At 40.5% G+C, this 13,065-nt stretch overlaps 1 protein-coding gene across 3 annotated transcripts in view; it reads left to right on the top strand.

Moving 5' to 3' along the window:
- The window catches only part of celsr3 (cadherin, EGF LAG seven-pass G-type receptor 3), a 121,616-nt gene that overhangs the window by 81,197 nt on the left and 27,354 nt on the right, over nt 1-13,065 (top strand). For all 3 annotated transcript variants that reach the window (XM_086277302.1, XM_086277301.1, XM_086277300.1), the window contains 6 exons: nt 222-363; nt 2,390-2,510; nt 5,842-6,025; nt 7,099-7,200; nt 7,303-7,397; nt 7,766-7,975. In XM_086277302.1, coding sequence (XP_086133428.1) covers nt 222-363; nt 2,390-2,510; nt 5,842-6,025; nt 7,099-7,200; nt 7,303-7,397; nt 7,766-7,975 — 854 coding nt within the window. The remainder of the gene's footprint in view (nt 1-221; nt 364-2,389; nt 2,511-5,841; nt 6,026-7,098; nt 7,201-7,302; nt 7,398-7,765; nt 7,976-13,065) is intronic.

The raw sequence follows: 13,065 nt of genomic DNA, 5'->3' as shown, positions 1-13,065 counted from the left end.
TATTATAGCAAATAAAATTGAGGGTTAATCAGCCTATGACTTCCTCCCTGTGTCCATAGAGTTTAAAGGATGTGCCACTTGCTCAGGTGGAAGATACATGTCCAGTGAATTTAATCAAAAATATTATTTAATCTAACCTGCAAAACAAAACAAAAAACATTTAAGAACCAAGTTTTCTTACTGTGCTGAAGGTTTTTGACATCTCTCTTTGTGTCTCTCAGGTTATTATGGGAAAAGCTGCACTGACGCCTGTCATCTGAATCCATGTGAGAATGAGGCTCACTGCCACAGGAAGCCCAGCTCTTCCCATGGATACATTTGTGACTGCGGAGACAACCACTACGGGCAATACTGCCAGCACAGGTACACAGGCAAACGCCCACGCAACTGATGTAACATTTGAACTTCGGGTTACCTGCGAGGTGCCAACACAGACTACAACTCTTTGTAGTCTCTAGCCCACTTAAGCTCTGTTCAGTTATGTGCGTGTCTTGGTAGCTTTAGTTCAGCCTTGTTGCCCCACATCTCCAGCGTTCCATGTAATCCACTGTGGGATGAGCGGAGTCTCAAGTCAAAACACACACACACTCAGAGGTTATCTGTGGCTATGTTAAACTGTGTGAAGTAAGCGTAACCCTGACCTGACCCCGTGCCTCTTTCCTGCCTGTGAAATCCACACAGCTTAAGATTTATCTCATGAGCTGCTCATTGTGTGAGCTTTTGTCCCAGATGAACATCTTTGATCTGGTGTGTTTTTCACAAGGACACACATTTTCACCTGCAAATGAAATATCGTAAAGTTTTTCCATATATTTGATTGGCAGACAGTGAGAGTTGTATGAAAATTAAATCAGCACTAAGACTGGATTTATAATAATTTTACAAAGATTATGCAACAAGTCATATGCGTGCACACACATATATGGCTCATTAACCATAGGTGGTCATGAGAGTACCTCTTTTTCCTTTTTTTAAAGTTGCCACCATGCACTGAAGGATGATAACATCAGAAATGGATCGACATTTTATATTATGGCTACTTTTATTTGCAGATTTGCTGATTTATATCATTTTAAGGTTCAGGTTTTTATGCCTCATCAGAGTACCTTTAAAGTACTATTTATTTTAGCGAGTGAAATGACATAGTGGGCTTGTTATATTTTATAGAGGACTACTTCTGTCTGTCATCGTCACTTTAGGTGATGATTGACAGCTATTTGCATGAAGGTTTCTGCAAAAGTAAATCTTGCTGCTCTAGGTCTGTTAGTAATGGTTCCCTGCAAAACAATGCATCGATAATGTTAAAAGCATACATGTATTTCCCGGGTCATGAATGAGCCTAGCTTACCAATATCCATATCACAATAATGAGCCAGTTCCTATAGAACAAAAGTTCAGACTAACATCTAAAAATTAAAAGTTTTAGCTGTTTTAAAGCAAACGTGAAAAATAATCTTAAATGACTTGCCAGTTTGAACACATTTCTCATTTAGGAAAGACCCCTACAAGGCATATATTCATCAAAGCACAGCTGGAGCAGCTTCCGCTTAAGGCCCTGTCTTTGTTTCTGTGCACCCTGAGTTATGATCAGACAAAGTATTTTGCATTTAAGCTGCCAAAAATACACAACAGGGAGAGTCAACCCTGATATTCAGTTACAAATCACTCACATCTGAATTTTGCTCTCCGAGACTTTCCACAAGGTGCAATTAAGAGATGCTCACAACAGTCTGCATTAACTGCGAGAAGCACTCATCTCTTCAGTGAACCATTAGACGCTAGACATTAGAGTTTAGGAGGAAAGCACATTAGCTGAGATGTGAGCAAATGAGAAGTGTAGTGAACATAAAAAAAAGTTATTTTTATAGAGTTGAAATTCAGTGTCAGTTTAGTAGTTTGAGAAAACAGGTTTTAAAACGAATCGGTGAGCTTAATAAATGTTTTAAATGGGTGAAGGAGGCTTTCCTGTTTAATATGCGACTGTTCAAAGTGTGGCTGTGCCAGCAATAAGAAACATTTAAAGTTTGTGGCTATGTAGGAAGTCTAATGCACCTTGTAAACCTTATTGTCAAAAGTTAATCGATATATTGTGTATAATCATATCTTGTTTCTGTGTCTCAGCAAAAGTGCAAGTTCTTTGTTTGTACATCTACCTCCACATGCCAGTATTAATATTTCCTCCCAGTTCGATCCATACCTTTGCTTCCTTCATTTCATACTTGTTTCTTTCATCTCTTTGTTCCCACCAATTATTTGGAAATCAGAGGGAATGTTGAATCCTTTGAAGAGCGATTAAAAGTTTTTGACAGGCTGTGTTGCTCAGTTGGTGTTTTTCTCTTTTATCTGATCTATCTTGTGTTAATGACTCTGTGTCTCTGTGTGCGTGTAGGATTGATCATCAGTGTCCCAGGGGTTGGTGGGGATCTCCAACCTGTGGACCGTGCCACTGTGACACCAATAAAGGCTTCGATCCTGACTGTAATAAGACCAGCGGACAGTGTCAGTGCAAGGTAACCAGGAGAAACACACAAAGTACATACAACGATGTTGTGAAAGGTAGTAGAAATACTTTTTTTCCCTCTGGGTGTGTCGGTTTCCTCTGGATATTCCTCCCATAGTCCCTAAGCTGGATAAGGTGTTAAGAAATTAGATGAATGGATGGGTAGTTGTTGTATTACTTAAATCCTGGAGCTGCTCAAAAAGTCATTACAACACATTTTGCTATGGAACCAAATATTTAAAATTGTCATGTTTAAAATTTATGCTGTTTAGATTAAAAACACCTAATTAGTAAATTGATCATCTGCAGACCACCCAGTAAACGCCTCTCAGGTTGATAGGCTATCCAGATGTGTATATACAGTGGGGCAAAAAAGTATTTAGTCAGCCACCGATTGTGCAAGTTCCCCCACCTAAAATGATGACAGAGGTCAGTAATTTGCACCAGAGGTACACTTCAACTGTGAGAGACAGAATGTGAAAAAAAAATCCATGAATCCACATGGTAGGATTTGTAAAGAATTTATTCGTAAATCAGGGTGGAAAATAAGTATTTGGTCAATAACAAAAATACAACTCAATACTTTGTAACATAACCTTTGTTGGCAATAACAGAGGTCAAACGTTTACTATAGGTCTTTACCAGGTTTGCACACACAGTAGCTGGTATTTTGGCCCATTCCTCCATGCAGATCTTCTCGAGAGCAGTGATGTTTTGGGGCTGTCGCCGAGCAACACGGACTTTCAACTCCCGCCACAGATTTTCTATGGGGTTGAGGTCTGGAGACTGGCTAGGCCACTCCAGGACTTTCAAATGCTTCTTACGGAGCCACTCCTTTGTTGCCCGGGCGGTGTGTTTTGGATCATTGTCATGTTGGAAGACCCAGCCTCGTTTCATCTTCAAAGTTCTCACTGATGGAAGGAGGTTTTGGCTCAAAATCTCACGATACATGGCCCCATTCATTCTGTCCTTAACACGGATCAGTCGTCCTGTCCCCTTGGCAGAAAAACAGCCCCATAGCATGATGTTTCCACCCCCATGCTTCACAGTAGGTATGGTGTTCTTGGGATGCAACTCAGTATTCTTCTTCCTCCAAACACGACGAGTTGAGTTTATACCAAAAAGTTCTACTTTGGTTTCATCTGACCACATGACATTCTCCCAATCCTCTGCTGTATCATCCATGTGCTCTCTGGCAAACTTCAGACGGGCCTGGACATGCACTGGCTTCAGCAGCGGAACACGTCTGGCACTGCGGGATTTGATTCCCTGCCGTTGTAGTGTGTTACTGATGGTGACCTTTGTTACTTTGGTCCCAGCTCTCTGCAGGTCATTCACCAGGTCCCCCCGTGTGGTTCCGGGATCTTTGCTCACCGTTCTCATGATCATTTTGACCCCACGGGATGAGATCTTGCGTGGAGCCCCAGATCGAGGGAGATTATCAGTGGTCTTGTATGTCTTCCATTTTCTGATGATTGCTCCCACAGTTGATTTTTTCACACCAAGCTGCTTGCCTATTGTAGATTCAGTCTTCCCAGTCTGGTGCAGGTCTACAATACTTTTCCTGGTGTCCTTCGAAAGCTCTTTGGTCTTGGCCATGGCGGAGTTTGGAGTCTGACTGTTTGAGGCTGTGGACAGGTGTCTTTTATACAGATGATGAGTTCAAACAGGTGCCATTCATACAGGTAACGAGTGGGGGACAGAAAAGCTTCTTGCAGAAGACGTTACAGGTCTGTGAGAGCCAGAGATTTTCCATGTTTGAGGTGACCAAATACTTATTTTCCACCCTAATTTACGAATAAATTCTTTACAAATCCTACCATGTGGATTCATGGATTTTTTTTTCACATTCTGTCTCTCACAGTTGAAGTGTACCTCTGGTGCAAATTACTGACCTCTGTCATCATTTTAGGTGGGGGAACTTGCACAATCGGTGGCTGACTAAATACTTTTTTGCCCCACTGTATAACAGCAACCACGATATGTTGATCATCCATAGATATTGAAATTTCCGATCCGTAAATACACGCGTATTGATATACTCCTCTGTAGCTGCTATATTGAATCCTGTTTTATCTAGGCTTTAATCCTGAAGATAATCTTTAATCTGTGTCATGTCCCCTAAATCCACACCTCGTGACTACATGAAGCACACATGATCACAGATCGGGGTCCAAGGGTTAAATTGGGAGGTTTTACTGAACAATCTATATATTGAATTCCAGCTGGCAAGTAGTGTGTAGGTGGCATAAACAATGAGTGTGTCGGAAATGTGGTGCCTATAGCCGATCACCATGTTGATTTGACCCCGGACAAAGTAGTTATCAACAATTTAGATTCAATTTGAAGTTACTTTATTCTTCTCATTGTTGTGCTAACACAACAATGCTCTCATTTAGCCTACGTGCCAATCATGTCGAGGCAAGTATTGCAGTCGATATCTTAAAGTAAGGTTTAAAATGAGATCTTAACAGATTTATCTTTCTATACATTAACAGTTACTTTGGGAAGTCCTTCAGAATTACATTACATACACTGGTGATGCTGCACCATCATCCTCTAACCTGGTATTATTCTTGTCCTTACTGCAGAGTTAGGTCCCGTTCACATAGACCTAGACACTGGCTGGCAACCTGCCTGGCAACCACCAGTTGCTAGGGAAAAATGTATAATTCCCAACCAGATGCAAGTGGTTGTTGCAGGTATCTGGCAGATGCATTGAAAACAACTACTAAAATTGCAGTGACACAGGCCTGGAGACTGGTGAGTGACCCAATCATAGTCTGTTGGGAAGATGTCTGCAACTTGTCTGCAACTACTTGCTAAGCTGTGAAGAGTGCTACGCAAACAGAAAGTGGGGAATGTTATGTCTTTTGAAATGTGTTGGTTTCAGAGGTAAAGAGCCAGCTTTTGTTTTAAAGGTGAACATTCTTACTTCCAAGTTCCACTACCACTTGATGGTACACAGACAATTCAGCGTCTTCCAGACTTGGAAGACAACAGACAACTTTGGCAATCTGCTAGCGATCAAAGCAATCACAAGAAAGTTTTGGTGCTTTAACAACCTGCAAACACTTGCCACAAATTGTTTCTAGAGACCAGGCGGGTTGTCATCTCTAGTGGTGTGTGAGGCAAAGGCATCAATATCCTCTGTATTCTCAAGCTGTGCAAACTAAATCATCAACTGTAATGCATTGATTGATGCTCTTCAACTCTCTCTTATACATGGCTCCCCATCTGATTCGCTGTATAAATCTCACAGTCATGCACGCTGATGTAATTGTAACACGCTGATAGTTTGTATGGTTGAGACTCATGTGTCCGTCCATGTGTATATTCAGGAGTTCCACTTCCGTCCGCGAAACTCGGACACCTGCCTGCCGTGCGACTGCTACCCAGTGGGGTCCTTCTCGCGGGCATGCGACCCAGAGTCAGGACAGTGTCAGTGCAGGCCTGGCGTAATTGGTCGTCAGTGCAACTCGTGTGACAACCCTTTTGCTGAGGTCACAAACTCAGGCTGTGAAGGTGAGAAAAAGAAGCAGGTCAACTGAGTTTGTGTTTGTTTATTTTTAGCTTATTTTCTTTAAAAGAAATAAGAAAGAAAAAGAAGCAAGCACCAGCGGGGGCTCTGAACTGTGTGTGTGTGTTTATTGTCATATTTTTGCATCTCACTGTTGCCTGTTGAGATTACTCCTGTTTACACAACAGGGGGCTACATCATTCATTCATTCATCTGCTGATGTGAAGCTCCGTATCATATCTGAGGCGTCACCGCTTGCGGGTGAAAAAAATCAAATAAATAAATAAAAAAACTTCAGTAATTCTAAAAACTGCCTGAAGGCAATATTAGTGTGAGGGAGTGAATCACTCGTAGAAAACGATTTGCTTTATGTTAAAAGTGTGTCACTGTCACAGCTCCATTGATAAAAACAAAGTAAATGAAAAAATCAGCTGCTTTTGTTCCAAGTTGGATTTAGTATTAAACCTTCTCTGCGAAGTCGTAGTTCCCAAAACTTGTCAAAACAATTTCATCATCCGTGTATCTTTTGTGGGACTGTCAGTAGACTGGTGGCAAACTCCAGATGACTTTAAACAAGGTGTATATTTTTTAGGATGGGTTCAAAAGCCTTCAGACTAAATCATCTGTAGAGACAAAGACATGTGAATGACAATAATGAGCCACTTCTGAGCTTTTACCCTATTTACCTTCTATTGTGTAATCACAGGATTCCTGTTTCTCCGCTGTTCCATCTTTTTAAAAATGGTCATGTTTGTCAAGTCTCTGCCTGAGCCCAGAGACACAAAGAAACTGTTAATTATAGTCATCGTCTATTTAACAGCTTCCAGTTGATTCTCTCTCCCTTTTTCCCCTGTTCTGTGCAGCTTTGTCAGTTCCAGCGTCTCCACTTGTAATTACTTCTTTTAGTGAGACGCTGCTGTTTTATTCTCTCACAATCATTTTCATTTTTTTCTCCGCAAGTCAAAAGAAAAACTTAAAAAAAAATGTATTTACATTGTGAGTCATATTTTGTCATGATTTTAAATGGAAAAGGTTGTTGAGCTGATAAGGATTTTAATTGGTGTTCTCTCTCCCGCAGTCATTTATGATGGTTGTCCAAAGACCATTACTCAGGGGATCTGGTGGCCGCGTACCAAGTTCAACCTGCCTGCCGCGGTGCCCTGCCCCAAAGGCTCTGTCGGTCCGTATACATTAACACAAATGCATTCAAACACATTGATTTTTCATACCAAATCATTGTGAGGAGACATTTTAAAAAAATTCATGTTTCTCCTCTTTGCAGGTGCTGCCATTAGACACTGTGATGCCGAGAGAGGCTGGTTGGAGCCGGACCTTTGCAACTGCACTTCACCTCCGTTTGTGGAGCTCAGTGCTGCTGTACGTAGACCACTAATGACAGTAATACAATAACTAATTCACTTTTTAACTCCATTAAAAGTTTGTTCTGAACATCTAAAATCTAAATTTCTCCTGCAGGAATATTTCAATTAAGTTTTTAATTTAATTTAATTTATTTTTAAACAGTAACAGGAACCAATATTTTTAATATGCAGCTAGAACGCTTTCTCAGAGATTTCCAGTTTAATTCCTGTCTTGAAGGAATTCTTCAGTCTGAAAATTATTCAAGGACAGATTTGCCTGTTGGACAGACAGCTGAAATGCTCACGCATGCAAATATGTCATCTGGCATTAAATCTCTTCATTCATTCAATAAATATTTTTCCCGCGTCTGGATGTTTGTGTAGCTCGATTCCCTGGAGCGCAACGAGACAGAGCTGAACACCATCATGGAGAAGAAGCTTGCCCACCAGCTCCGTGATGTAACCGAGGCTACCACCCGGCTCTATGGCAATGACCTGCAGATAGCTGAGCGGCTGCTGTCACGCCTACTTACATTTGAGACCCAGCAGAGTGGCTTCGGACTCACCGCCACCCAGGACGCGTACTTCAACGAGGTAAAAATGACATATTTTTGAAAATTCCTTTATACGCTCCTGTTAGTCTTTACAAAGACACACCCTGCTTGAGTCTGTGTATTTTAGACTGATGTACTTGGGGAGGAGAGATGCGATGAGGATGCAGGTGTTGTGAAAAAAGGAAGACATTTTGCATTAACAAGGGCTGTTTACTGGTTCTTGATGATTCATCCTTTCTGATCTAAATCTAAGTGACGTCATGGAAAAAGTGTGGAAAGCAGCATTCACACAGACGATACAAACAATACAACGAACACCATCATGAGCAGTTCAAGGACAACTTTTAGGTATATTGATAAAATGCTGCATTTAGTGAGCAAAAGCAGGACTGTTTAAAATACAGATGAAGTGCAAGCTGTGAAAGGTTGTTGGAAGAATCCAGGTGTAAAAGTAAGGGGTGTTTTCATGTGTGAAAATCAAGTTTTTCTAAATCTCATTTTATTGGCAGCTTTTATCAGTATGTCAATAGATTTAAGTGTAACTTAACAAGCGGATCACTAAGGAAAGCGTCCAACTAACTACTCTAAATGACCTCGTGAATATGATGCGAAATTATTAATAATATCTGCTCTCTTGGTGCAAAATTAAATATTACAATAAAACATTAAGTTGCGAGTTAAAATCTTTGTGTTACTATACTCCTGCCGCTAGCAACTACAAATCTGCACAGAATCTCCCAGAGGACATAAAATAGCTGCTGTTATTTAAAACTCTAGCTATGATTGATACACTCTACTATTATGGGGTACAGACCCAGTGACTAGATATTACAACGAGATGTCTTTTCTCAGAAATTTGGAAGTAATGTTGCTATGGTGATGCGGTGACAGTAACTCATGAAGTATTGCAGCGCGTCATCTCCGCATATTAACTGACAGGCTCTCGTTTTACCTGATGCCGACGCCTTCAGCTGAGGATGCACCAGCTGACAGGCGATAATTTAAAAATTGTTGGCATTCTGACATAAAGGCGGTAACCAGACATCTCTGTTTTATTTTGCCAGAAATATTTAAGCTTATATATCAAACTCAGCTGACAAGGAATGAGCTGCTCCCATACATCACGAGTAAGTGGCTGAAGAATCCAGGAATGCAGGACCCCTCCTGCTAGCTTCAGCCTTCCAAACTGCTCGCTGACATGAAACTGACAGCTCACTCGCTTATAATACTTTACTGCGGTAGTTACACTTATTGTAATTCATGAGGTGAATTTAAATTGTAATTCCCGCTGGAACATTTTCTCTCCACGTCACTCAAACGGTTGTAAGAGTCGTAAAGTATAATGTGGGATTTCTGCTAGAAACAAGCGATTTTTCTCATGGTTATTAATTGAAACCTCACGACATTTTTCCCTCTTATGTCTTTAACTGATTAGTTGGCTCCTGCTTTTTAATGTTTCAGCCAGGGTGTGATTTATTCACTTTAATTAGGGACCTTAGTGGGCAATAAAAAGATGTATTTCTCTCCAGTACAGTATCCACAGCAGGATGCGATTCATAATTCATGCTAACAGGGAGGATTTTAAGCCACCCGATGGTAACCGTGAGCAGTAGAAAGTGAGTGGTTGTATTTTATTCTCCCGTAGTCTGAGCACAAAATGTCATTTGTGCCTATTTAGATGTTAAAGTTCCGTAATGCAATCCCCCCCAGTGTTTTCCCACTGACATTTGCTTTGTTACTCCACTGATTCTGCATAACGCGCTTGAACTAGTCCAAGTTTAAGGTTCTGGTTTTTTGTTACATCTGAGCCACAAATCTGGTGGCTAGGTGACAGAAAGTGCACGGCAACACAAAGGAGTAAGACTTCATCCTCCCTTCACTTTTCTTTTTATAAAGTTGTCTTAAACCTGTGTATATGAATTTGTTGTGGCACTCAAAAGGTATCTTAGCAAACACAGTCCACACACACACACACACACACACACACACACAGACAGTTGCTATGGCAACTCAGCAGCAGTATTAATGATGTCCTAGAGTGAGAGAAAACAAAAACCTTTTCCTGCCTGTCCCTTCATTTAACCTGACAGTAAATCAGAAACACGGCCATTAGGGCTTCGTGATTGGTTAGCTGGTTTGTAGTGTCACAAAGCCGCTATACGGTGTGTTGCCACATTAGCACATTAATGCCCGGCTCACCTGACTCGTAACTTCGGCTTCTGGCTGTAAAACAGTTGTGCTGCCTGCATCTGGAGGTAATGAGGTAGCTTTTGGTTTATTATGGCATCACTAAAGGGAAGCTACAGTCCGACCTCTTTTTTTTCTTCTAAAGAATAGAAAATTTATAATTGATGATACTTGACACATCATTTTAAACAACAGCAGCTATTAGGCCAAGATGAACAGGTAATGCCTAACACGGTTTCTATAGTAACCCAGCGGCGGTAATAGAGCCCCGTGGCTTCAGCAGAGATGAAGGGAAGCGGGGAGGAAAGTAGAGTTTTCACATCAGGTATGTAGCAGTGAACGAAAGAAGACGAAAACCTTTCATGTTCAAGCTGTGATCAAATCCATCTGAATGCTGCTGTACTGATAGGAGACGGCTGGGGCTCACGTTTTGTCAAGTATGTGACAGCACAGCGACAGAATCTTTAAAATGTACTTGTAGTTTCTCTTAAATGAAGCGAAAGAATCGCTGAAGAGCTGAATTGAAAAAGACAATTTTTCAAAATTGCATGTTGCAAAAAAAAAGATAGCCCCTCTTTCTCTCTCCGTCATCCATGCTGCCTTTGTGAATCTCTCTTTCTGGATTCCCGTCATCCTTGGCCTCTATACTGTTTTACTCTCCTTTTCTTTCCCCCCTTCACCCTCTTTCTTTTCAATAAAGTTTATATGGGCTCTCGCCGGGTCTTGAGCTCAAGAGCCGCCAATTTTCCAATTTTCTAGTTTTCTCTAAGTGCAGGTGGAAGTTTAACTGGGCGTGTTTTCTAAGAGAACAGCAAGCATTTTCATTCAGAGGATAATTTATTCATAGCAGTCAGAATCTCTCACTACATGTGCTGAAACATTTACTGCACAGAGGTCATCTTCAAAAGTAGTTGTAGTCACATACAGGTAATGCTGTACGTGACTCGATAACCTCTAACGGATGATAAGAAGGGAGCACAAAACACTAGAACAATGCCATTTTTTATGGTACCGTCACATTGTTCATTTTGTCCTTTCTCCCACCCCCAACAATCCTTTTCTTCACTTCATTTTTCCATCTCATCGCAACTTTCCACCTCCCTACCTCTGTGCCTTCTGCATGTGACTTCTCATCTCTCTTATTCTCTCTTTTTTCTCCTCTTTTCACTCACTCATGCACAAATTCTCTTCTTGAATCTTTCTTCATCTCCCCCAACAATTCATGCATTCTTTCTATGCTGCACTGCATGTACTTGTACCTTGTTTGCCTGACGGTTGTGTCATATGTTATTTTTTCCTTTCTTTTCTCCCCAGAGCAATATATTACACTGCAGTACTTTATTAGGTCTGACTGCAAGGGATCCTCCCTGTCTCTCTCTTTCTCTCTTTTCCACTGATATTTCTCTTTGTTCAGCCCTTCGTGCAAGGCTCTGCAGTCCAGACTAATCTCTAAGAGGCCTCCATCCATAGTCACCAATTCTCCGTAAAAAAGCAATGACATGGGAGCACTGACAGTGGTGAAGCTTGTTCTAATTGGGGTCAGGACTTAGCTTGGATTTTTTATCATAGTTGTGCTCAAAGCAGCCAGACAAACGGCGTGACGATGCAGCGTACTTCTCATCTGCTCAACCAGAACCAGAGTCTCGTGTTCTGACCTTTAATTCCTCGTTTTTCTCCCACTGTTAAACTTTATTGTCTGAATTGTCTCCCTGTGTGCCTTCGCCGTCTCTTATTTCCTCTATCTTTTGTCTTTCCTTCACAATTTTGTGTTTTATATCAGTATGCAGTTAAATTTGAAATTGTGTTTCATTATTTATCTTAAAAAAACAACAACATAAAAAAAAAAACAGTGCTACCAGCACAGGGACACATTTATAGATTTGATTTATGCTGTTATAAAGACATGCAGGTTTTCACACAGTCAGCTTGGCTAAAACTAAACGTGAACCTGCCTGTTTACTATGTTTAATGTAAAGTCTTCAATACTGTAAAACCTTAAATTAGTTTCCTTTATATAACTTAGGTGTAAGGTGTAGGTGTATCAGTATCACTATAACAGTAATTTTGTAGGAATGGGCTATGAATGGTTTTTAAAAATATAGAGAATATAAATTATTTCTTTACAGGAGATCATACAAACAATGTCTTTCAGATGCAATGTGCACCTCACAAAAAAGGAAAGAAAAATAAGAAAATATTAAAATGTTTGTCATAACCCAACCACACGCCAAAAATACAACAATACAAAATGTGTTTATTCAAATAATTATTCATTAATGAAAATATGTTTGGTGCAAACTGAATGTATACCAATCAAATTCCATTAATGTTTCAATGTTTCACATTGTACTTAAGTAAAAAAATAAAAATAAATAATAATAATAATTTACTTCTAATCTTGGGCATACCCAGGACATGCTGGAGTGATTTCATCCCCTGGCTGGCCTGGGAAAGCCTTGGTGTTCCCCTGGATAAGTGGAAGAAAATGGATGGATGGATGCATTTTGGGCAAAACATTTTTGAGTGCAGTCTCAGCAGGCTTCAAGTAGTATTCCAGTCATATGCAAACCAACATAATCTGTTCCCTGAAAGTCTCAGAACTACTCCGGTATAACAGAAGTCATCAGAGGATTCAGTGTTGTTAGCAGAAAACACCATAGCTGATTGTCCTCTGGCCACAAGTCAACTTTTATTTGAGTCTTTAACCAGTGTTTAAGCAGCTGTCTGCCTCCGTGTAGGACCAAATAACTTAAATATATATATTTTGTCATCATCCACAGTCTCAGACCGATAATATTTAACATTTTTTAACGGTTGTTATTAACTGTGAAGCTCGTGTGGCCACTGTCCTCGAAGACAGTGCAGCAAAGCACCTCCTAAGAAGCCATGATACTTTTATGGGCTCTTTTTCTGTTTTTATTTCTGCTTTTATTAATTCTTTAT

This window comes from Aulonocara sp. 'chitande type north' Nkhata Bay, linkage group LG20 (assembly GCF_057382095.1).
Source record: "Aulonocara sp. 'chitande type north' Nkhata Bay isolate Kocher_YH1m ecotype deep benthic linkage group LG20, A_spYH_male_GT1.1, whole genome shotgun sequence".
In the NCBI taxonomy this organism is placed as follows: domain Eukaryota; kingdom Metazoa; phylum Chordata; class Actinopteri; order Cichliformes; family Cichlidae; genus Aulonocara; species Aulonocara sp. 'chitande type north' Nkhata Bay.
This window is presented reverse-complemented; position numbering and strand designations above follow the sequence as displayed.